Source organism: Pararge aegeria, chromosome 20 (assembly GCF_905163445.1).
Source record: "Pararge aegeria chromosome 20, ilParAegt1.1, whole genome shotgun sequence".
Taxonomy (NCBI): domain Eukaryota; kingdom Metazoa; phylum Arthropoda; class Insecta; order Lepidoptera; family Nymphalidae; genus Pararge; species Pararge aegeria.
This window is the reverse complement of record NC_053199.1, coordinates 1,894,381-1,918,458: the sequence shown is the minus strand read 5'-3', so window position 1 is coordinate 1,918,458 and position 24,078 is coordinate 1,894,381. Positions and strand designations below refer to the sequence as shown.

The window sequence follows — 24,078 nt, the reverse complement described above, 5'->3', positions numbered from 1 at the left end:
CATATACCTTTAAAGTACAAAAATAATTATTTAAATCGGTTATAATTTCGATCGTATCGATCGTAAATCGGTCAAACACTCATCCCCTCTCCCAAAGGAACCGAGCTTAATGTCGGGACAAAAAGTATCCTATATTACTTCTAACACTTCCAAGAATATGTGTACAAAGTTTCATGAAAATCTTTTCGCGTTAAAGCGTAACAAACAAACTTACATTGACATTTATAATATTAGTAGGGAAGTAGGGATGAATAATATACATAAAAAGGCACATAGAATATACATATAAACACCCAGACACCGAAAAGCATTCATGCTCATAACACAAATATTTTCCAGTAGTGGGAATCGAACCCACGGCCTTGGACTCAGAAAGCAGGGTCTTCTTATTCTGAGAGGAGAACCGCACCCGGCTGGTTATGGGTTCATAATGATGGTTTTGATATTTAGTGTTAATTTTTTTAGGTCTGTTCCATGGGTACGGTTTAGTTTTAACGGTATATACGGTATTTGTAACTCGTACTGGAGATTTTCTTCATTTTATATCATCTGCATACCCTGTGCATACCCTCTATGCACGCCACTGGTTTTCATCCAGTAGTCATTTAGTTCCAACGACCAATCGCCTAGCGTTATCGTCTATTCCGATATCGTCGGTGATGATGATAAAACATACTATTTCCGAGTGCGGAATAAACAAATAAATTAATATACTACGACACTACACCGTCGCTATGTAGCCCTAAAGTAAGCGTAGCTTATATTATGGGTACTAAGGTGACTGGTGAATATATTTATGAATAACTAGAGTAACCAGCCCGCTTCGCCGGGCTTAATTTTGCTTCATTTTATTTAAACAATAAACTTACATCATTAAATTTTTAATTTAAGTCTCATAATATATTAAATCATTTATTTCTCTCCGTATTCATTCTCTTCTATTCTCTTATCGAGCGGGTGAAGATCATTATCTACACCCATGTACACCCAACAACAGAATATCATTATAGTAAATTAAAGCTGTATTTGACAGTTTGAAAGTTCAAAAATAGGAGTGCTCCGATCGTCACCAAACTTTACATGATTACTCGCCAGGTCAATTCGGAGATTCCCTGAAAGTTTCATTGAAATCGGTCCAGCCGTTTCGGAGCCTATACGGAACATACCCACACATTTTTTTTTAAATATTTTTTTAATATAGATATACATAGATACTAATAATATATAGATAAACACCCAGACACTCAGAAACATTAATGTTCATCACACAAATATTTTTCATTTGTCCGAATTCATACAAATTGTTCAATTTTATGCGATCTTTCTGCTTTATGCCTACACTGCCTAAAACCTTTACGCCACTGCTGAAAGGTTCTACATAGTACATATAATGTACTCAAAGGCGTGTGACCTCTACTAATCCTCACCTGGTACTCATTCTGACAAGAGACCCGTGTCTGATTGGTAGATAGATTAATAGATAAATTCTTTATTGCACACAATTAAGGGATAAAGATAACATATATTGAAAACATAAATACTAGAAAATAAAAATGCGCAAAGGCGGTCTTATCGCTTTAAGCGATCTCCTCCAGACAGCCCATAATGAAAGAAGAAAATGGTTATGGAAACGGGATAGTGCAATTTTAAAAATATGTCATAACATAAACTACATACAACAATAATACACAAATAGCTCATATAAATACAAATAATAAAGAATTAAATACTTACAATATAAATATATACAAATACATACCGAGCAAATATATAAGTTTATGACTCCGTAGATAAATAATATTCTTTTAAACGACTTTTGAAGATGCTTCATGATTTAGACTGTCTAATGTCTCTTGGCAATCCATTCCAGAGTACAAATATATTGACTGTAAAAGAATTTAACTGTAATGATGATGATTACGATTACGATGAAACTAACGTATACTTACCAACCAGTTCGTTGAGTGTACATCCGGCATAAAATCGCTAAGTCACTTGTTGATTCCAATCAAAGATCGCAATCGTCGCGTTTTATATAAACGATTCCCTTGCGTGATATAACGCTCAGTATAATATATATACCTACCTGATTCTGTGTAGCTAGGGTTGCCAGATCGGTTCTTCCTGTTATTGGGATCAATGACCGATTTTTCGGGATTTTAGGGCTTTGGTCGGGAGAAATTAAAAAAAAAGTTATTATATATAATAATTATATGTTTAGTATTAGAATTTATACCATGTATGTAGTTTAGTTTGCAATATTTTTATGTAGGTAGAAATTTTTATTGCCGCACCAACCCGTTCCTTCCAAAAACTACTATCGCCAAAGGTTGTCTGGGAGAGATCGCTTTAGCGATAAGACCGCCTTTGCACACCTAAACTAGTTTTTTTTTTTTTAATTATTTTTGTAAATGTGTTTCTTTGTATTTTGTTTTTGTGTGTGCAATAAAGAATTTATTATTATTATTATTAAAAAGTGAATAATATTAATTATACATAATATATTAAGTAAACAAACATATTTTTGCATAGCACTGTAGATATGAGAAAAAAAAAACATAGTAGGTATTTGTGACACATAAGATAAGAACCGAATGAGCATGTTTATTGTTTTCGTTCTTGCCATAAGTATTTGTACTTTTTTTTGTGAAAATGTGAACTTAAAATTGACGGCCGATTGGCGCAGTTTGCAGCGACCCTGTTTTCTGAGCTCAAGGCCGTGGGTTCGATTCCCACTACTGAAAAATGTTTGTGTGATGAGCATGAATGTTCTTTAGTGTCTGGGTGTTTATATGTATTTTCTAAGTATTTATGAATATAATTCATAAAAATATTCATCAGGCATCTTAGTACCCATAACACAGGCTACGCTTACTTTGGGGCTGGATGGCGATGTGTGTTTGTCGTAGTATATTTATTATTTATTTATTTAAATTATCAAACTTGTTTTTCGGGAGATTATTTGCTTTGTCGGGAGTCGGGAGGACATACAAAAATTCGGGAGAATCCCGCCAATTCCCGACCGTCTGGCAACCCTATGTATGTGTAGCGGCGATGATTCAAATACCGAGCAGTCATATTATATGCTCAGTGTGTGTTCAGCCGTGGGCTAGAGTTTAACTTTTAGGATCATTGTTATAAAAGTTACGATACACCGGTTTAAAATACCAGGTTCAAGGTCTAAGGATATTTAAAAGTTTGTGTTTCTTGTGGAAGGACTGGTTTTAGTTACCTGCTTGGTAGGTAGGTTGTGTTTTGGGTTCTTTATGTTTATCTTTGATAACAAACATAAAATTGGTACCAAATCTTTAGAGTAAACTTATTAATATTTAGATGTATATACAAATATAAGTTTAAATATAATATATATTAGATGGCCGATTGGCGCAGTTTGCAGCGACCCTGCTTTCTGAGTACAAGGCCGTGGGTTCGATTCCCACGACTGGAAAATGTTTGTGTGATGAGCATGAATGTTTTTCAGGGTATTATATATTCTAAGTATTTTATTCATAAAAATATTCATCAGTCATCTCAGTACCCATAACATTGTCGTAGTATATTTATTTATATTTATAAGGAAAAATACCTTAAAACCAAAATAAAACTAAATATAATCTAAAATTTATAAATATGTTATATTTGTAATATTATTGTTTATTTATCGAGAGATACTCAGAGAGACAGCAGTTTCCCAATTTAACTAATTCATATTTTAAAAGGATGTTATTTAAATATATATGACTGGATATATTGTTTAATTGAATCAAAATTAGATTAATTAATAAGCAAAAAATACCCTAAATCTAAATATAATCTAAAATCTATAAATATGTTATATTTATAATATTATTATTTATTTATCGATAGATAACCGGAGACTCCAGGGAGAGATAACAGTCTCAACACGTCTCCCCAACCTTCATTTGTAACACAAAATCAAACAAAAATAATTTATTAAATGTAACACCTATGTAAAAATAACAATTAACAATTCACAAATTACTTTTCTTGTAACATTTATTTATTTATTTATATTCTTATTCTACACATGAAACAACAACAACATGAATTTAATTTCCTTTGCGAGTTTAAGCGGTTGGGTGTGAAAGACGTCCAGTCACAAATCGTCTCATACTAAAAACAAGGAAGTTCAGTGATATAATTGAGAAAAATAGATAAAAACAATCCTTGATGCGTATTATATATCATGCTACAATTTCAGCTCGATCGGTGCAGAACTTTTTGAGTTTTTGAAGCGTACACAAACCAACGTAACATTTTTATATATATACTAGCGGACCCCAGCGCCATCTGTCGGGCTGATTTGTGAATCTAAACCATCCAGGGTGCCACCCAAACGCATACCGAAAAATTCATTCAAATCGGTCCGGCCGTTTAGGAGGAGTTCAGTGACATGCACGCGCACACAAGAAATATATATATAAAGATAGATATATAAAAGCTTGAGCACTTTGTGAGGAACTCTTAGGCGTGTAGTTTTCCTCACGATGTTTATCTCACCGCTAATTGATATTTAATTGCATGAAGATTAATTAATTTACAGATTGAGTCAAAATGCTGTGGCCACTCGTCGTGGCAGTGGCGATAGTGGTCGCGCTGTGGAAGTATTTCAGCCGCGAGGAGAATGACTTGTCTCGGCTACCTGGACCGCCCAGTTGGCCAATTGTAGGCAGCGCCATGACCTTCATGGGCCTACCACCAGGTAAACTTTATTTATATAGACCTGCTAAACCTACTACAGCTTTGGTCAGTCAAAATTAATGTTACAACTCTGGCTGCTATTTTGTTTTTGTCTTCAATTGATTGACGCAATTTCGGCTCCGTAATCGTGTCTGACGTAATAAAGATAAATGTTGTGGAGGCTAGTTGAGATTTAAAACACAGGAGCACACAGCTTCCATTGCAAATAAAAAAGTTTAAAAAACGTTAGAGTTTAGTTTTTCTTGGTGTGTATGTGTGCATGTGTGTATATGTGTGTGCGAATATGTGTAATTGTGCATGTGACTGAGTGAGTCTATACTCGTTATATTCTAAATGGAAATAAATCGAAAAAAGGGCCTCAGTTTTGTTTTATTACCTAATTGAACACTGTTATACCTTGACTCACAGAATTAATAACATGCAGAACCCTCATTGAGCCATTATTGCATGCAGTGCATTGCGTCCAAAAAAACAGTGAAAACGCCTCGCACACGTTGCAATGTTGCTAGCTCACAAATTATCCCATTTTTCCCCATTTTATGGTGAATGTTTCGAACATAAGAGTTAAAATAATAACTGCAAACTGCTAAATGGAATGAAATGTCTAATCGCCTCTTCAAGAAACACTTCTAAAGTGTAGTGGGTTTCTTCATGTTCTCATTCTGTGCCTTGACAGTATTTTCTTATCGTGATTTAACTCGTTTTTTTTATTTCCTTACTAGCCCGCGACTTTTTCTGCGTTTGATTTTGTTTTTTGATGTGACATTCAATTGAGTTTTAAGTTCTACAAAAATTTAAAGTATTCAGTATCGCTAAGCCAAAAATAGGGATTTTCTACTGTCCGCTGAGTAGTTCTTCGTGTATCTCCAACCACATTCATCAGATCTACACAAAGTTTGGGCAAAATTAAATACATATTATAACCTCTATAGTACAAAAATAATTATTTAAATCGGTTATAATATGTCGGAGTTATGGTGTAAAATCGTCAAACACTTTAATCCCCTCTCCCAAAGGAACCGAGCTTAATGTCGGGATAAAAAGTATCCTATATTACTTCTAACACTTCCAAGCATGTGTGTACAAAGTTTCATGAGGATCGGTAAAGAAGTTTTTGCGTGAAAGCGTAACAAACAAACTCACATTGACATTTAGAATATTAGTTGGGATAGGGAAGTAGGGATGCCATCTTTGACCACCATTTTTCCGTTAGCCGTTAAACTTGACGTGCCAAATTCCCGAGTTGCCTGTCAATTTTGACACTTTTTACAGACTCTCTCAGGTGCGTTCGGTTTTTACAACAAGTTTCTTCTAAGGTTAGTGTTCAGACAGGCTGTTAAAATTTTCCTACATTGAAATACGTTTTTGTTACACAGTTCGTTTTTATATAGGTAGATGAGTACAAAATAAATAGGTATACAGTTTTCGCATTGGTAATTAGGTAGTTAGGTGACCTAAAGTTCATTGTTTGCGTAATCCAAATTGTAGTTATTTTTGGTAATTTAGTCAGATAATAGTTTTACTGTTTTTATGTAACTAAGTTTAATTTGCTATACTCGCAAAAAGCAGGAGAATCTGTATGAGTATGGTGTCATTTATAATTTATTCAGTATGGCAAATTAAGCTTAGTTACATAAAAACAGTAAAACTATTATCTGACTAAATTACCAAAAATAACTACAATTTGGATTACGCAAACAATGAACTTTAGGTCACCTAACTACCTAATTACCAATGCGAAAACTGTATACCTATTTATTTTGTACTCATCTACCTATATAAAAACGAACTGTGTAACAAAAACGTATTTCAATGTATGAAAATTTTAACAGCCTGTCTGAACACTAACCTTAGAAGAAACTTGTTGTAAAAACCGAACGCACCTGAGAGAGTCCATATAACTCCGCAAAGTAACGCCTGCTTCTATTCAGTTTTATTGTTGTTTATTACCTATAATTGATGGTTGCACGAGACAGACTCATTAATGCCCACTTTGCTAATTGTTATTAATGTTACTACAGTACGTTGTTGGTATTTGTTTTAATTAAATATAAACTCACGAGAAGTAGTTTTGCATAAAAACACGTGTATTATTCACACATACAAAATAATATTTACGACGGTTGATTGCCGCAGTGGGTAGCGACCCGCTATTCTTTCTTTCTTTGTACAAAGTTGTGGGTTCGATTCTCACAACTGGAAAATGTTTCTGTATTGATCATGAATCTTTGTCTGTGTCTGGGTGTGTGTTTTTATATTATTAATAAAACATTCATCAGCGATCTTAGGACCCATAACAAGTAGCCAGTAAGCCAGTGACCACTATATTTTTTTAAGATTGTCTCCATCTCTTCTGGCAATGTGACAGAAGTACTCGAGAATCCTCTGAAGACAGGTGGTTGATATTGCAACCAGTCAACTTAATTGGCAGAATTATTTGAAATGACGAAGAGTTGTAGGATACTTATTATTCCGGAAAAACAAATGATTCCAAAGTGATTTGTAAAAAAACCGTAATATGCGTATAAGAGATAGAAATAATAAGTATAATATATATATATATTTTTTTTCTATTATTACAGAGGAAGTATTTAAGAGGATCAGTAATCTACGAAACGATTACGGAGATCGTGTCGTGATCACAGCTTTCCGCAGACACATCCTGCACACGTACAAAGAAGAGGATATCGAGGCAAGTGTTATTACCATTTTATAGAAAACTTCATGATTACCAACCCATCACCCCACTACAGGTTACAAAGTATACTCTAAGGCTAAATGGCTTTAGGCTGTAGTCGGCTACGCTGGCTAACTGCGGATTGAAATACTTCGCGTGCCTTTGAGAACATCGTTGAGAACTCTTGCATGCAGGGTTTCGCATACTTGTAAAGCCTCGTATCTAAACACCTCACTCGAGTTATTGGTAATGACACTCATTACGTACTAATTTACATTTGCATAAATAGCTACGTAATATATATTGCAACGAAGGTAATGTTGCCACTATTTACCAGAAAGAATAAGAAAATTTAATTAATTAATAAGTATATACCTAATATTACAACAAAAAAATAACACTATATCTATTATAATACAAATAAAAAATAAAAAAATTGCACTAAGAAACACCCTGTATTGACTGTTATCACTGTTAAAAAATATATAATATTTAGAATATGTACTGAATTGGTTCAGCGCTTTCAAAACTACATTCAATCTATTAGTTTTTGTTTATAAGTATGTAAACTTAGCACATTATGAATATTGATTAAAGATACGTCAGAACGCAAAGATTGAAATGGTTGCCGATAGAGGTTATAAGTAGGTAAAAGTTAACTTTATATATCTTCTTTACAGATAATTTTATCACATTCGAGGAACATCAAGAAAGGTATAGCTTACCGGTTTATGGAGCCCTGGCTTGGAACAGGTCTCCTCATCAGCACTGGTGAGTTCATCCATACTTATTCATCATCTTATCATCTTATACGTTCACAGCCAGTCAAAGTTGTTTTGTCATCATCGATCGAATTGCCGTGTGACGACGGCAGTTCGGATTAAAGCTGTCACCGCCCCTACACTTTCCGCGGGTGACTTACAAGGTCTCCTATTTAAGAAATTCATCTATTGTCCTTTTAGCTTTGTTTACTCTGAATTATTTCGATAACTTTGGGTCTTTCACGGTTTTCCTTACTTCTAATTTGATCACTGAGAAAATACAAGCATATCTCTCTATCACACGCTCAGTAATTCTGAGCTTTCCTATGACCAAAGTATAATTTTTCTTCCTCCTTTGAAACCAAAACTTTGATGTAAACGCTGAGTAATTCTGACCTTTCCATGACCTTTTATACTTTATTCTTTGATACCAAAACGTTGATTTGAAATATACTTTGAAGCCTTGTTTAACGATTTATGCGAAGAATACTGACGTACCTGTCAATCGCTAGGCGATAGTCCTTTTTTTTAATATAATCGCAGCTCGCACTTTCATCGCAGCTCATGGTAAGTTTTTCTTCATGATCGCGGCTTAAATAAAGCTATTCCCTCTTGATTTGAAGGAACTCTGTCTGGTATTGGGGATGACGGAAACCCAAATGGTATTCTAGACCTTTGCAGTGCGTATTAGAAACGAGGATGCAAAGGGTAATTCAAACGTGTCGATGCGTTGTTGGTATTAGAGGTCAGTGATGCAGAGTGCACAACCTTTTAAGTCTCCGGTTCTGACGACATCCGGAAATGGGTCTTATCCAAAGAACCAACAAACAGACTAATTCTCAACCTCTGTAACTATAAAAACAAAACCTGTGCCGACGTCCGTGTGCCACAGGAGGCACCCTATGGTTAACGCCTCCATGCATGTCCTCCATGTCTTCGAGCCCTGGGGCTCAACTCGCTTTTTGCGCTTTTACACTCCCTTAGGAACAATTGTGGTGACAACTTTACGAGCCTTCCGAATCAAGACCTTTTCTATACAACGTTATCCGAGAAAATAACGTGATTGTTGGAAATATTATGTAAATCGATTAGTTCCTGATCGAATTTGTTGAAAACTAGTTTAATGAGTACCTACCTCACATCTAACTGGGATGTGAAATCCATATTTGATATGATTTGATGCTGAGGAATAAACATCACGGAATACATATTTCATTGATTAAGGAATTATAACGATGCGGGATTATGCCCGGGGTTCATTGGTTATAGCTGTTGATAGGTTTAAAATGGACGCCAAAAATCATAACTTTTTATTTTTTAATTATTAATGTTTAATGTTTAATTATTTACCTTTGTACTTTTGTGCTTTTTGGGTTTTTAGAGCAATAAATAAATTATTATTATTATAACGTTGCGAAATGCAGTTTTTGGACCAACAGTGGCATTTTTCAAGGATCCTGGCGCAGTTGTCAGAGTTGCGGGCTTGTATGTGGGTGGTCCCGGGGTCAAACCCCGGCAGGGATAATTTGAGAATAAAAACTTTCAATTTATAGAAACCGAAATAATTACCCACGAACGTATTATATATACAATTTCGCATACAACGTGTAACCGAATTATGAAATAATGTTCAAGAATGCTTAAGGAGGCAACCCTGTAAAAATATTAAATCAAAAGAAGCATATTTATTTAACCATACAAACGAATTCAAAACATTATAAGTATTTTCTTTTGACAACCCTATTGAAGATAAAAGGCCGACACGCGCATAGTATCTATGTTGCGCGACGCGTATTTAATATAGTCACAGGAGTCAAATTATTTGATTTCTTTCAATAAATGGCTGTATCTGATTTCTTTCAATAAAAACTAAGGCAGTGGTATACTCAAAAACTAAATAAAATAAAATAAGTCTCAGAGACAGTACATATTAATGTTCCTCTAAAGCCTGTGAAGTATTATTTCGGTTTTCATTTACACGTTGTATATTAGTGACTAGCTGTTGCCCGCGTTCGTCGCCCGCGCTTATTACGGTTTATACTAATACCATGGGAACCGTTTGTATGCCTGGGATACAAAGTGGTCAATGTAGAAATACTAGTTGTTTTTGCTTAAAGGCGTGAAGGAAGGACAATCACGCAAACCCACTTCCGCATTTATAATGTTAGTAACGATTATTATCATTTCGTTTATTTTAGTTGAGCGGGTATGTTTATTTTACACGCCACAATCATATTCTACATTATCAATAACTCCCTAGCCTTAGGGTTATCTGGAAGACATCGCTCTCTTGCGATTAGACTGCCGGTACCTAAGCTACTTCTACTATGTTTAAATGTATATATTAATGTGTTGGTCAAAGCTTAGTTGTCCGGGCTTCAGCCTCTATTCCGTAGGGACCTCTTTCGATGCCCGGCAAGCACCTCTAACTTTTCGGAGCTATGTGCGTTTTTGCTTAGTTAAAATATCAAAATTCAAAGAAAATATTCATTATATGAGTGGACATAGTTTAAAAGCACTTTTGGGTTGTCATTTCAGTCTGTTTGTAGTGACTCTACCACGGGTTTGAACGGCAGATTCTTGCAAGAAGAAGCTAGCGAGAAAATCAGCAGATTGTTCTTTTTCATCATCATTTTACAGTCTTTTCGTTTAGAAATTCATCAAACGTATAGTAACCATGATTTCTTAAATGTGTTTTAACACATATCACTTGCTTTAACGCGAAAGGAAAACATAGTTAGGAAACCTGCATGCCTGAGAGTTCCCATTATGTTCTTAAAGGCATGCGTAATCTACCATTCCGCACTGGGCCAGCGTGGTGAACTACGGCCTAAAGCCAGTGGCGTGCACAGGGTTTGTGATCAGGGTATGCATAAAGAAGGTACATGGCATAAAATGGAAAAAGTCCCCTCCAATACGGGTTTTACAAGATAATTTGGGTATGCAGTGCTTTTGTGCATGTATGAAGTGCACGCCACTGCCTAAAGCCTTCCAATTCTGGGAGGAGACCTGTACCCAGTAGTTGGCCGGTAATATGTTGTTAATTATGATGATGATGAAATATATATACGTCTACTTAAATCATAAATAATTTAAGTATAGATATACTCGTAACGTCAACACCAAACGTAAATGTTTGGCGATTCTGATAGGGACAAACTTTTAGCTGTCGGACCCAGCCAGCTAGGTAATTGCTTACTTGTTATCATTGTCGTGCTGCAGTGTGGTGGGTACTTAGGTTTTAACGACAATTATCATTATATAAGTGATAATAACCGGGATATTATAAGTATTTATGTATATTTTCATCAGTCATTTTAGTACCCGCAAGCTACGCGTACTTTGGGCTAGATGGCGTTGTGTGTATTGTCAAAGTATGTATGCATGAATGAATGAATGAATATACTTTTATTGTACACAATAAAAAAAATGAATTTACGGAGATATAAACATAGAGCAAGAGAGTATAATTTGGTAGCCCTATCGCTACATAGCGATTTCTTCCAGAATATAAGATATAAACAATAAACATACATGAAATAACATTACCCATAATTAATGGAACCTACTAAAAATCTGTAAATATATAACATCCTCAATTTAAATGAAATACATATATTATGTTACATTACATATAGTATACTTATTATTTCGCAATAATTCTATGGCACGGTTTCAGGTAACAAATGGCACAGGCGACGGAAGATATTGACTCCGGCTTTCCACTTTGACATCCTGAAGAGTTTCTTGAAGGTGTTCGAGGAGCAAAGTCAGAGCCTGGTGGAGGCACTTCGCCAGTTGAACAAGGAGGGCACTGAGGTTCTGGACGTCATACCATTTATAAGCGATCACATGCTTTATACCATTTGTGGTAAGTACCCAAAGCAGTACCTTTTTTTGACGGCCCGTGTTCGATCCCGGGCAGGGGAAATTTGGGATCTATAATTTGTCGATTTTCTCTAGTATGGTCTGATGGGAGGCTGCAGCCTTGGTCATGTACGCATGCCGCCAAGCGATTAAACTTTCTGGTACGATGTTGCGTAGAAACCGATTAGGCGTGTGGGTATGATATTATAATTCCTAAAACCAGGTTATTCCGTTTCCATCTTGACTGAATCATCATAGTGCAGTCAAAAAAAAGAAAAGCAGCGGAATTCCATTTTACTTATACAACAAACATAAGGTTTGCTTGCTATAATTTGCTATTATATACGAAAATCAGAACAATCTGTACGGTGCAATTTATAACTTCTTCAATATTTATACTCCACGCCAAACAGATCTTCTAAAATGTACTCTTTACGCACGTTCTGGTATGGTGTAATTTATAATTTGTAATTTATAATTGTTGACTTAACAATTCATTCAAAAGTCAACATCTCCTGAGGATGGTCCGGTTTTGGAGGAGGAGGAGGAGGATGAGGGTACATTGCCGAGGATCTGTTTGGTGTGGATCATACGGATTGAAGAAATTATAAATTACACCATTCAGATTCTCCTACTGTTCGCGGAGTATAGCAAATTAAGTTTAATTTTCATAATATATTACGGATTTCCGCAAAGTAACGCCTGCTTATATCCAATATCCAATATCAAAGGTAATATTAAATTTACTGTTGTAATGTACCTTCGTTCATCATGTTATAAAAGCATACTCAATATTCTTGGAAGTGTAAGAAGTAATATAGGATACTTCTTATCCCGACATTAAGCTCGGTTCCTTTGGGAGAGGGGATGAAAGTGTTTGACGATTTTACACCATAACTCCGACAAATTATAACTGATTTAAGTAATTATTTTTGTACTATAGAGGTTATAATATGTGTTTAATTTTGCCCAAACTTTGTGTAGATCTGATGAACTACAACTAAATTGAATGACACATAAAAACAAAATCAAACGCAGACGAAGTCGCGGGCAACAGCTAGTATATAATGTATACTAATGATAATGATGATGTATTACACTATTTGTCTGTGTTTTTACACATTGCTATTAATTTTATCGAGGAGTTAATGTTATTTAAAAAAATACCTAAAATACATAGAAAGTAGCTTGAAGTGTTCTCCTTCAGACAATCTTTGGTTGATGAAGCTTGTTTGGTACGGAAAACGGGATAGTAAAATTTAAAAATAAATTATTGATACATTACATACTGTTTTAAGTTTACGAATATGGTTATCGCCATCATCTCACTACCGTGTAATTCTCATGTACGCATCAAAAGTGCCACCTATGGGCCTACTTGAATGAAGATATTTTTGACTTTGACTTTGACTTTATAAATCCTTGCATATTTTAATACTTTGCTGTCTTTTACGCGCGATTAAAAGATTTTTAGACTAATGACTGTCTTATTTCCCTCGGTAGCTCATTCCAAAGGTTAACCATCTTAACCCTAAAAAAATTGCGATAGAGGAACGAAAGAGGTTATAACTGTTTTAAAAAACATTTTAACATTAAGCATCAACCATTCTTGATGTTGCCTGTGATAAAACATTTCAGATTTTTTTTTATTTTGTGGTTTATAATAGATTCTTAATGCTAAAAAACGCGTTTATAGCACATCAACCGAAATAATTATCCGGGATTTAAGGAATCTTCCAAACCATTAGAAAATTACTTACGCTAAATTAACTTTAACAGAATGAAGTTTTCTGCTTTGCTGGTTCTTTTGCAAGATTACATCAAATGAATATTTCTTTATTCATCTTAACGAATATAAAGCATAAGTATGATTGAATATGTATAGGTACTAGCGGTTTTCTACGACTCTGTTCGCGAGAAACTTACAAACGCTTCTTTACTTTCTAAAAATTTGCTACCAATATTAACAAACTTTCATCCTATTTTACGCAATACACCCTGACCTGCAATACACATTGCCCACCTGCGAAGTTAACTAGCGACCAAAGCTCTCGTTTTCTATAGCTCGGTGTTAAAGAACCCTACAAATTAAAAGAACTGTTATGGCACACAAAATATAAAATACAGATACTTGTTACGTAGACATACCTACGGGATAGTCATATCAAATCATTTTCAAGTTACGTCGCGTCGGCGCAGCGAACTCTGAAGGCTAGCTTTGAATCGTGGTGCAATGTCTTTTTTACCACGCTTCTTATGGGAATTAATTGTAAGACCTAGGCCAGCTCACAAATCGGCAAAGCATAGTTTATAACATTATAATAACTAGCTGACCCGTGCAACTTCGTTGCACCAAATCGGTTATTACCTAAAAACACAAATAAAATGTCATTTTTTAAAAATGCTAGGATTCATTTTTATCGATTGATCTCCCCCGAAATCCCCTGTATACTCAATTTCATGAATATCGTTGGAGCCGATTCCAAGATTCCAATTATATCTAAGTATATATATATATACAAGAATTGCTCGTTTAAAGATATAAGATTATAAATGTAATTCTTAGACTAATAAATTAACATCTTTTTATCCTGCAACCGGCTGCGACCCTAAATATAAGTAAGTACAAAATATTGCTTCCTTGCTTCAAGCAATCTCTCATATGCAACCTTTGTAAGAAATAACGCGTGGCTAGTGGAATGAAGATTTATTTTTGTTTCAGAAACGGCTATGGGCATTAAATTGGATGCGGACAAAACCGAAACCAAAGTGGAATACAAAAAAGCAATTTTAGACATTGGAGCTATGGTCATGGAGAGGCTCACAACCTTTTATCTTCATAGCGATTTCCTATTCAATCTGCATCCATTGGGCAGAAGGTTTGCCAAATCTTTGGCCAAAGTTCACTCCTTCGCGGACAATGTTATTATGGAAAGGAAAAAGGCGTATGATAGTGGTGCTGTTTTAAACGCTGATAATGGAGAGGGTAAACGGAGATTGGCACTCCTTGATTTGTTGTTAGAATCGGAGAGAAAGGGGGAAATAGATTTAGAGGGTATACGAGAAGAAGTCAATACGTTTATGTTTGAGGTAGGTCTTTATTCTTTAACTTTGTCGCTTTTAGGGCCTGTTTCACCACCGATAAATGATGGATTCACAAATTTTGTGACAATAATCCGACACTTGTTTGAAGGTGGTGAAACAGGCCCTACGGATGATAATTTTAACAGCACACGTCTTTCACGCTTAACATCTTATTGTAATAAATAAAGCTAAAGAGTTTGTTTGTTTACTAGAAACTACTGGTCCGATTTCAAAAATTCTTTAATTGTTGGAAAGCCCATTGATCGAGGAACTTTTTAGTCTTATATCATCACGCTTAGACCAATAGGAGCATAGCACCAATGCAGGTTTTAAAATCGGGGTTCTTTTTTCTTTTTGAGAGCTTCCGCTGCGTGCGATATGTAAACGGTTAAAGTTTCGATAAAATCGTGTATGACAAAGGTTGACTTATACAAGGACAAAGTCGCAAGGGCGCGCTAGTATTAAATCAATGTAAAATATAATACAGTTAAAGTCGTACTTCATTGATGGGTATCGCCCGCATATTGAATGTCACAAATAACGAACACCTACAGACTCTCGAATATCGGTTTTGAAATAAACATTGAATTAACACCGGTGGTAGAGTCACTTGAAATAGATAGACTTGACGTTTCAAATATGTTATAGAGGCGGACTTGAAATAAATTAATGATCTATTTTGTCAAAGGCTGAATGATTTTAAACGTGCTATTATTTCTGATTTGTCAAGCAATCTAGACTGCACTTTGGGATCATAATTTGTACTTTTGTTTAACTTTTTTTTTGTATCTATTATTATAGTTCGTAGTGCTAAAATCGGTCATTTAGAAGAAAAATACAAATATTTTGTTTCTAATCTAATTACGATTAGAAACAAAATATTTGTAATTTTTCTTTAAAATTTGTTGTGAACGAGCTGCTCCTTTAATAAAAAAATAAAAAAATATAGGTGAATGCGTTAAAGGAAATGAAATATTAAAAGTTTTATATAAGAAATTCAAATCTGATCATACAGCATTGCCATGCAACTATCGATATGAGAATAATAATCGATTATCGAATGGGTTTATTAAAGATTATACGTCCCACTGTGAGCTTTCAAAATAATTATCCTAATCAGACAAAGCATAGGTTTGTCTTTACCTCAGATGAAGGTATGTATCTGAGGTAAAGCACTAGATGGATGACTTTTGCCCGTTGTCAGCGTGTCTTTTAACATAGGTTAAGAATAATTTGTATGTCTTTTGCAGGGCCATGACACTACGGCGATAGCTTTATCATTTGGATTGATGCTTTTAGCTGATCATGAAGAAGTACAGGTGAGTTATTTCTTGCTTACAACTTACATTTTTCTTGTCCTACTATGAGCTCAGGTTAGCAATTTGAAGTTTAATTCACATGCTGTTATGTGCAACAGGGTTACATAAGCAAGTAACGCAATGATAACTGTCAGCTTCCTTATAAAATTGAATTGCCATTTTAGGATTTTGATAATAATTCGTAGCTAATACATTTAAAGAAATTATCTAAATATTTGACCTAACTTACTTAAGTAACGTGATGCCTTTGGGTATTTTCGTACAAATATCTTTTTATGTAAATAAAAAAAAAAATTTAAGTTATTATTTTTATTCATCTCACTCTAAAATATAATTTTTATTAATACATAACTATAACCTAAAATAAACTATTTAAAAACTAAATAATTTAATTAATTGTAATAATTTAATTCATCTCACTAGATTTAATTTAAGTGTATGGTGCTCGCTCCGGAGATGGGCGATAATAACTGCGACTCAGTCTTGCACTATAGCAGTATTATCGAATTTGGGTTTCATGATACACATTACCTTAGGTTCGCCTTATTTTTTACTATTTTTAATTTACTGTGTAACTGTTAATTGAAATAAACTTATTATTATTCTATCATTTATTATTATTTTTTTTTAATTCTTAACAATGCTTACAAAAACAAAAAACACTATTAAAAATTTATAAGAAAAAAGATCCACCCTACGCTTGCGGGGCTTTTGAATGCCCAAGCAACCGGCGGTCAGGGCTCCAGAGTGAGGAACCTCGTCACAATACGCGCCGTCAGGGACTACTGCCTTCTGTATCCGACCTTTGATCTAACAACCAATTTATTATTATTATTATTATCTTTGCGATTTAATACAAACTTCGGGTCCCTCCCCTGGGAGACTGCAACCAGTCAATGGTTTTCACTGTTTGGAGACAATAACTGAATGAGGATTTTGTATGTTCTTAATTCAATGATTTCAACAATGCTGCTTAGCGGCAGAAATAAGCATGGCGATTATACTTCACCGGACAAACACTCACAAAAAGCTCTACTGCTACTAACAGTTAACAACCCAGCACAATACATAAATATTAGGGATATAACGATACATGAATTTGCCGATACGATCCCGATACCGATTATCGAGGAAAATAATCGGATACCGATACCTATACCGGTATCGATGGCTTAGTAGTAAATACTCCCAGTAAATAAAGAATGATGTACTTTATATGCATAATACTTACTTATGTTACATAGAATAAATAGACACTCCATTCTGTAAAGTGTGGCAAAAATGGAAATTAAAATTAATGAAAAAAAAGGTAAAATATCATATCAAAATTTATTTATCAAGGAATCAAATCAAAAGTAAATCAATAATAATAATCAAACAAAGTTTATTCAAATTACAAGCAGATAATCTGTTGCGCAAATCATTTTGTATGAGGCCTGCAGTTGAAAAAAGACGTTCGTGTATTTAAATCGGCACCGATACGACCGGTATCAGTATCGGTATCGTTACATTGCTAATAAATATCTACTCGTTGTTGTGGCCCGCCATTTTGAATTTTGGTTGCGAGTTGCAATTCGCTCAGTGCTTTTGTGCATGTATTAAGTGCACGGCACTGCTTGTGCGTAAACGTTATTGAGGTTCTAGGCGTTCTAATCGACTTACCGTATTTCTTAATTTGCGAAGCGGCGCTATCGCAAATTAAGAAATTAACCCGAATTCACTTTCGGGTGGCCGATTTCGAATCCCAACACGCACATGTGTCTTTCCTGAATTATATGCGTTTTAATTATTAAGATATCACTTGCTTCAATAGTGAAGGAAACCTGAGGAATCCGGCATGCCTGAGAGTTCTCCACAATGTTCGCAAAGGCGTGTGGAGTGCACCAATCTGTACTGGGCCAGCGTGGTTAACTACGCCCTTAACCCAATCTCATTGTGGGATTGGACACGTGCCATGAAATGGGCCGGTAATGGGTTATGATGATGATGATTTCTTATTTTAGGAGCGTATTTTCGAAGAATGTAAAGACATATTTAGTGATTCGAGCCACAGCATCAGCATGTCCGACTTGGGCGAGATGAAGTACTTGGAGGCTGTTATAAAGGAGATACTTAGGCTTTACCCCAGTGTGCCCTTCATTGGCCGGGAAATAGTTGAAGATTTTATGTTAGGTGAGTAAACACAGGCAGGAAACAAAAATTATATCCCCCGATTATATCCCCAGACATGGGATTTTAACGTGTCCACCTGCTAAAGCTGCCAGTCCATCGGAGCGGAGCGAGGCAGCGGAGCCGAGAAACGGAGAAATATTAACCAATAGGATTGCACAAAATCTCCGCTGCTCTTAAGTGAACCAGAAACAGTACGCAACTGCGTTCCGTATATATATAAAACGTCTCCACCTGCACGGGAAAACGAACCTGTTCAGCCACGAAGAAATCTAAATGTCAGTTTCAAAAAGTTCATATTTGGAAGCCGTTCTTTTTTTTTTAATTCTTACATTTACGACACTTTTTGGCGAAATCCGTATAAAAAAAATATCTATCCCACCTTTCATGATTCTGTAAACGGCATTGGCTTCATAAGTAATTTATCTTAACATAGTGCTATTTATAGAAGTTATACCTACTTCTATAAACATATAAATGAAATATATAAAAATCGAAAAGAATGCGTCAACTTGCACTGAAATCGCATGATTTTCATGCGATTTCGGTGCAAGGCGGCTAAAACGTGGTGCCGGTATTTTACCTTTATAGCGATAAAAATACAACGAAATTCACAAATCCAATTGATAAAATAGCTTTCTTGTTGCTTTATGAAGAACATAAACTAAGCTAGTTACTACACAAAACACTGTACTTACCGGGATAAAAACGATAAACACAAGAGCGCCACGCACGGTCACGGTGGCGCGCTGACACAGATTTAAACAAGCATTATTTTATATTTTTCTTCTGACACTTGTCATTTTATTGTTGATATGAATAGAAAAGTTATTCAATTTGTCTATGGTCATAAGTTGTTTAAACAAAAGTTAACTCTATCACAAAAAAAATGTGGCTTATAATCGTCTGGACGGCCCGAGCCGCTTAAGGCTCTCGTTGCGGTGAGAGAGTGTTGGTACCTAGTATTATTTGTACCCGATCCGCCTAGGGCTCGCCGTGCGTAATTAGGTAGAAGTTTATCCCCGTTTGTTTGTTACACATATATTATTTGGATATTATTTCCAATTGAGAGCCAGTGCTCTGACAGTTAATTTTCAATTTCAATTTCAATTTCTTTATTTGCAGATTGAGTTACATAGGTACAATATTATAATAGTGATACAATCGCCATCGATTGACATGCAAATTAGATTTCTTAAAACAATGTTTCTTAAATTAAATTCTTATCAAGTTAGTAAAGCTGTGGGAGGAGATACATTTTTATCCTTTCCCCGGGGAGATAATGGTCTCCTGCCCGTGCTAGGAGTCTAGCCGTGCAGGAGTGAGGCGATCCGCAGAAGAACCAGAGTTATTGAATTAGTTAAAGTGGCGATAGGGGATCATAGCTCGTTTTTAATTAAAAAAATCATTCCTAACATCACATGCGAAATTAAAATCAAGTGACTGCCGTTACGACGACGCGTACCGTCAGGTACGCGTCGCGTAGCGTAGGTTCTGTGCGCGTGTCGGTCTTTTATCTTTAATAGGGTTGTCATAAGTAAACACTGAATGTTTTTAATTCGTTTGGATGGAAAAGCAAATATGCTTCATTTGATCTAATATTTTCACAATGTGATTCAAATGAAATATAATATAAATTACACTGAAATATAAATTATGCACCCTTCTAATGTTACACGTTGTATATGGGTTATACATAGGTAGATATATTTCAAATATGATTTTAAATCATAGGGGCTGCCTATATCCCAATGGGGTTTAGATCTAGTTAGTTTTTCGTATACCTTTGGGAGTTCTATGGAATACATAATTTTGAAGGTTCTGAATAGTGATTTGCTTTAATACCAAGTTGCTTGATCCCAGAACGCAGCTCTCGCCTCAGAAACATACTCCATCACTGCCATCTGATAATATCCTATAATTTTTTATATTTTCAGGTGATATAAAAGTAAAGAAAGGCTCAGAAGTGGTAGTGCATATATACGATGTGCAGCGGAGGCCCGAACTGTACCCGGAGCCAGAGGCCTTTAAGCCGGAGAGATTTCTGGAGGCGGACTCTAGGCATTCTTATGCCTATGTGCCTTTTAGCGCTGGACCCAGAAACTGCATTGGTTAGTAACTTAGTTGTGACTTTTGACGTCGAACGTAAAGGATATTTGGAAAGTAGGTATTATAAGATTTATATCTCCAGATTCAATATTGATCATTGATTTTGAAGAAGAAAAATAAACACTTTATTAAATAACACTTTAAACACGCAATACATAAAATAATACAGATATCACAAAATAACTGCTGCTATGCTATTTCCTGCCGGCTTCTTCTCGGGAGAATCTGCCTTCCGAACCGGTGATAGAGTCACTACAAATAGACAGACTTGAAGTTTCAAAAGTGCTTATATTAGCCTACTTGAAATAAATGATTTTTGAATTTGGAATTTTGAATTGTTCGAATTTTGAACAGGAATAAGAAATAAATTTAAAATGTCGGTATGGAAAGGCGACACTATTGCTGCAAGCAATCTTTTACGGGCAACCTTAGAATGACAGAACCTTTTGAAAGAGAGCTGGACAGTGCTATGAGCTTACATACATATATATAAATAATAAATTAGAAAGTCTGAGTTTGTCCTGTCCGTCGTGCCTTAGAAAGCAAGTTAGACACTAAAGGAATAAATAACCTAAGAAATCTTCTAAAATTCTTTTTGAACCTCGTATAAATAATAAATAAATTTACTACAGCTATCCACACATCGCCACCTAGCGCCAAAGTAAGCGGAACTTGTGTTATGGTTAGCAACTTACTAAGATGACTGATAAATAATTTCTTTTTTATATACATAATATATCATCATATATATTATAAGTAGGTATTTATGTATATTATTTAGTAAAATATTCGTCAGTCATCTTAGTACCCATAACACAAGCTACGCTTACTTTGGGGCTTGATTGCGATGTGAGTATTGTCGTAGTATATTTATTTATTTATATATAACCCTTACTAATATTATAAATGTGAAAGTGGGTTTGTTGATTTCTGCTTCCTTCACACCGTAAGTAAGAAAGCATTCAAATAGATATTTGCCAGTTAGCAGGAGAGCAGTAAAACCAATGGTTTCCACGGGATTTGCATAAAGCGGACCAAGTACCTACGCGGGCAACTACTAGTTCCTACATAATCCAAAATGTCACAGACTGTATTAGAAAAAAAACGATATGCCGCCATTTTGAAATCTAAAAATTCCTTAAAGTATTCTGTGGTTGTTTTTTTTTTTTTTATATTAAGTTCTTTTCTTCCTTCAGGACAACGTTTCGCTAAAATGGAGATGAAATGTGTGCTGAGCGAGATTGTTCGCAACTTCCGCCTGGTACCAGTGAAGAGGGGGGTCCGAGCCACGCTCAAGACAGACATAGTACTTCGCTGCATAGAACCCATTCATGTTCGGTTTATCCCACGCTAAGTGTGTAGCTAATGGAACCTTTATATTATGGCATGGGTAAAGGTCGGGATATCCAGGATTCCCTGAATATTTTTAGGGTTCCGTACCCAAAGGGTTTATTTACCCTATTACTAAGACTCCGCTGTCCGTCCGTCGCGTGTGCGTCTGTCCCCAGGCGGTATGTTATACACCGTAATAGTTAGCATTTTGTTTTATTTTTAGTTTTTCTAATCCTAAGATTGTCTGGCAGAGATAGCTACTTAGCCGCATTTTTTATCCAACTACTTGAAGTATCTTTTCTTCTATTTTCTTTACATGTTGTACTAATACAGAGTATAAATAAAAATAGAGAGACAATTGAAGTATTTACTGATGTACCTAATTTCCGTTTCCGCTATAACAAATACCTACTAAAAATGCAACAAAAATAAATATTTAGGGGCTGCCATACAACAGATATTCGGAACCCTTCATGTCCGTCTCGAACTCGGCAATTTTTTTAGATTTCGACCCCTTACAAGGTCACAATATCCGTTTGGAATTCTCAATAAATCAGTCTTTATCCGGAAGGTATGGTGCAGATACCTTTAGATTGTGTAATTTTATGCTAGTCTACGGTGCAGACTGCCTCGTTGGGCTAGTTAGCATATTTAACACATCACGAGGTGCTGGGTTCAAATCCTGGCCAAAAATTGTTCGGTAGGTACCGTCTTTTATGTTCTTCAGTTCTCCGTACTGCAAGGAAGTTGATCTTAAGTGTGCCTTAACATAATTCATCTTTCTTCCACCGATTTTTCACTGTTCAGGCTGTTAAGCTTTGGAATGCCTTGCCTCTTGAAATCCGAGAGGCACAGTCTATTACCATTTTTAAAAAACTTGTCAAAGATCATTTTTTGTCTGCATCTGCGGATCTTTAACTTGCCTATTCCCTTCAGTTTTATTTGTGGTTTGACAATATTGTATATATTTATTTATTATTGATATTAATTATATAGGTATATATTATTTATTATCACTATCTATATATTTTATTGTAAGTTTGTTATATGTACCTATATATTATATTTGTATATAGGTTTATGCATGTTTATTTGCAACACAGTACAGTTAAATGCACCACCTACCTCTCTTCTGGAGCTGTTTTTAACGCCTTTGGTTGCCTGGAAGAGATCGCTATATAGCGATAAGGCCGCCAAATTGTATACTTTTTTTGTTAAATTTTTACTTTTAATTTGTTATGTTTATGTGGTGTACAATTAAAGTGTATTCATTCATTCATTCTTCAGTTAAAGAATATTCAGTACCTAGGTACCTCGGCTCAGAGTTGAGCAGTCTGTCGTGGTTATCATTAACTTGTGATAATAGTCGTTAGAGCCCACCAACCCGTATTTAAGCAGCGTGGTGGTTCAACGCTCTGAAACAGTATCTGCTACGATAGACAAGGCCTGTCTCCAGCAGCAGTACGTTTATAGGCTGCGGATGTTGATAATGATTAATGATGAAGACTAGTTCTTCACCGCAATCGATAAAATTATAGATATAGTTCCTTATTGAAAATTTAGCATTGATGTATATTATGTAACAGCGGCTGCAAAGGGATCCGAACTGCCGATTTATTCAGACAGGCTTCGGATAGGATTTTGAATAATACTAGTTTTCGCTTATTACATTTTATATATAATCGAGCAGAGTTTCCCCATATAATTACTTGATACAGAATGAATGCTTGAGAAGGTAATGCTTCTACTTTTATACTGCTCAGGTTTACAATGTTGACAACTAAACGAACCAATAATGATATTTTACAATATTAGTTTTCTCGTATGAATTATATAAAGCACAATAAATTCAAATTCTAAAATGTTTTATTCATGTAGACCTTATTACAGGCACTTATGAAGCGTTCATACATTTAAATGTTACACTAATGTTAGTGATAGTGATAACTGCATTCGTTAACTTAAAACTAAAGCTAGGAGGGTTCCAGACGCGCCCTGGTCTAAGAGCCCACAAAAAACTTAGCCAGGTTTTTTTTGT

The 24,078-nt window shown here is 35.2% G+C and overlaps 1 protein-coding gene across 2 annotated transcripts; it reads left to right on the top strand.

Moving 5' to 3' along the window:
- Positions 1–3,099: 3,099 nt before the first annotated feature.
- On the top strand, positions 3,100–22,406 carry LOC120632571 (cytochrome P450 4C1-like). Of its 2 annotated transcripts, none has more exons than XM_039902469.1 (10): positions 3,100–3,239; positions 4,565–4,723; positions 7,305–7,414; positions 8,080–8,170; positions 11,840–12,031; positions 14,750–15,117; positions 16,362–16,430; positions 18,434–18,602; positions 20,537–20,710; positions 21,905–22,406. In XM_039902469.1, exons 2-10 carry the CDS (start codon positions 4,576–4,578, stop codon positions 22,060–22,062), a joined length of 1,479 nt encoding a protein of 492 aa, XP_039758403.1. In that variant the 5' UTR covers positions 3,100–3,239; positions 4,565–4,575; the 3' UTR covers positions 22,063–22,406. The 2 variants fall into 2 exon arrangements, with proteins under 2 accessions (XP_039758403.1, XP_039758402.1); XM_039902468.1 differs by having other exon boundaries at positions 3,100–3,243.
- The last annotated feature ends 1,672 nt before the right edge of the window (positions 22,407–24,078 follow it).

Coding starts and splice junctions, on each gene's coding strand:
- LOC120632571 (XM_039902469.1), top strand. CDS start 4,576: ATGCTGTGGCCACTCGTCGTGGCAGTGGCGATAGTGGTCGCGCTGTGG. Junction 12,032..14,749: donor CATGCTTTATACCATTTGTG/GTAAGTACCCAA, acceptor TTTTTGTTTCAG/AAACGGCTATGGGCATTAAA. Junction 18,603..20,536: donor AGTTGAAGATTTTATGTTAG/GTGAGTAAACAC, acceptor TTATATTTTCAG/GTGATATAAAAGTAAAGAAA.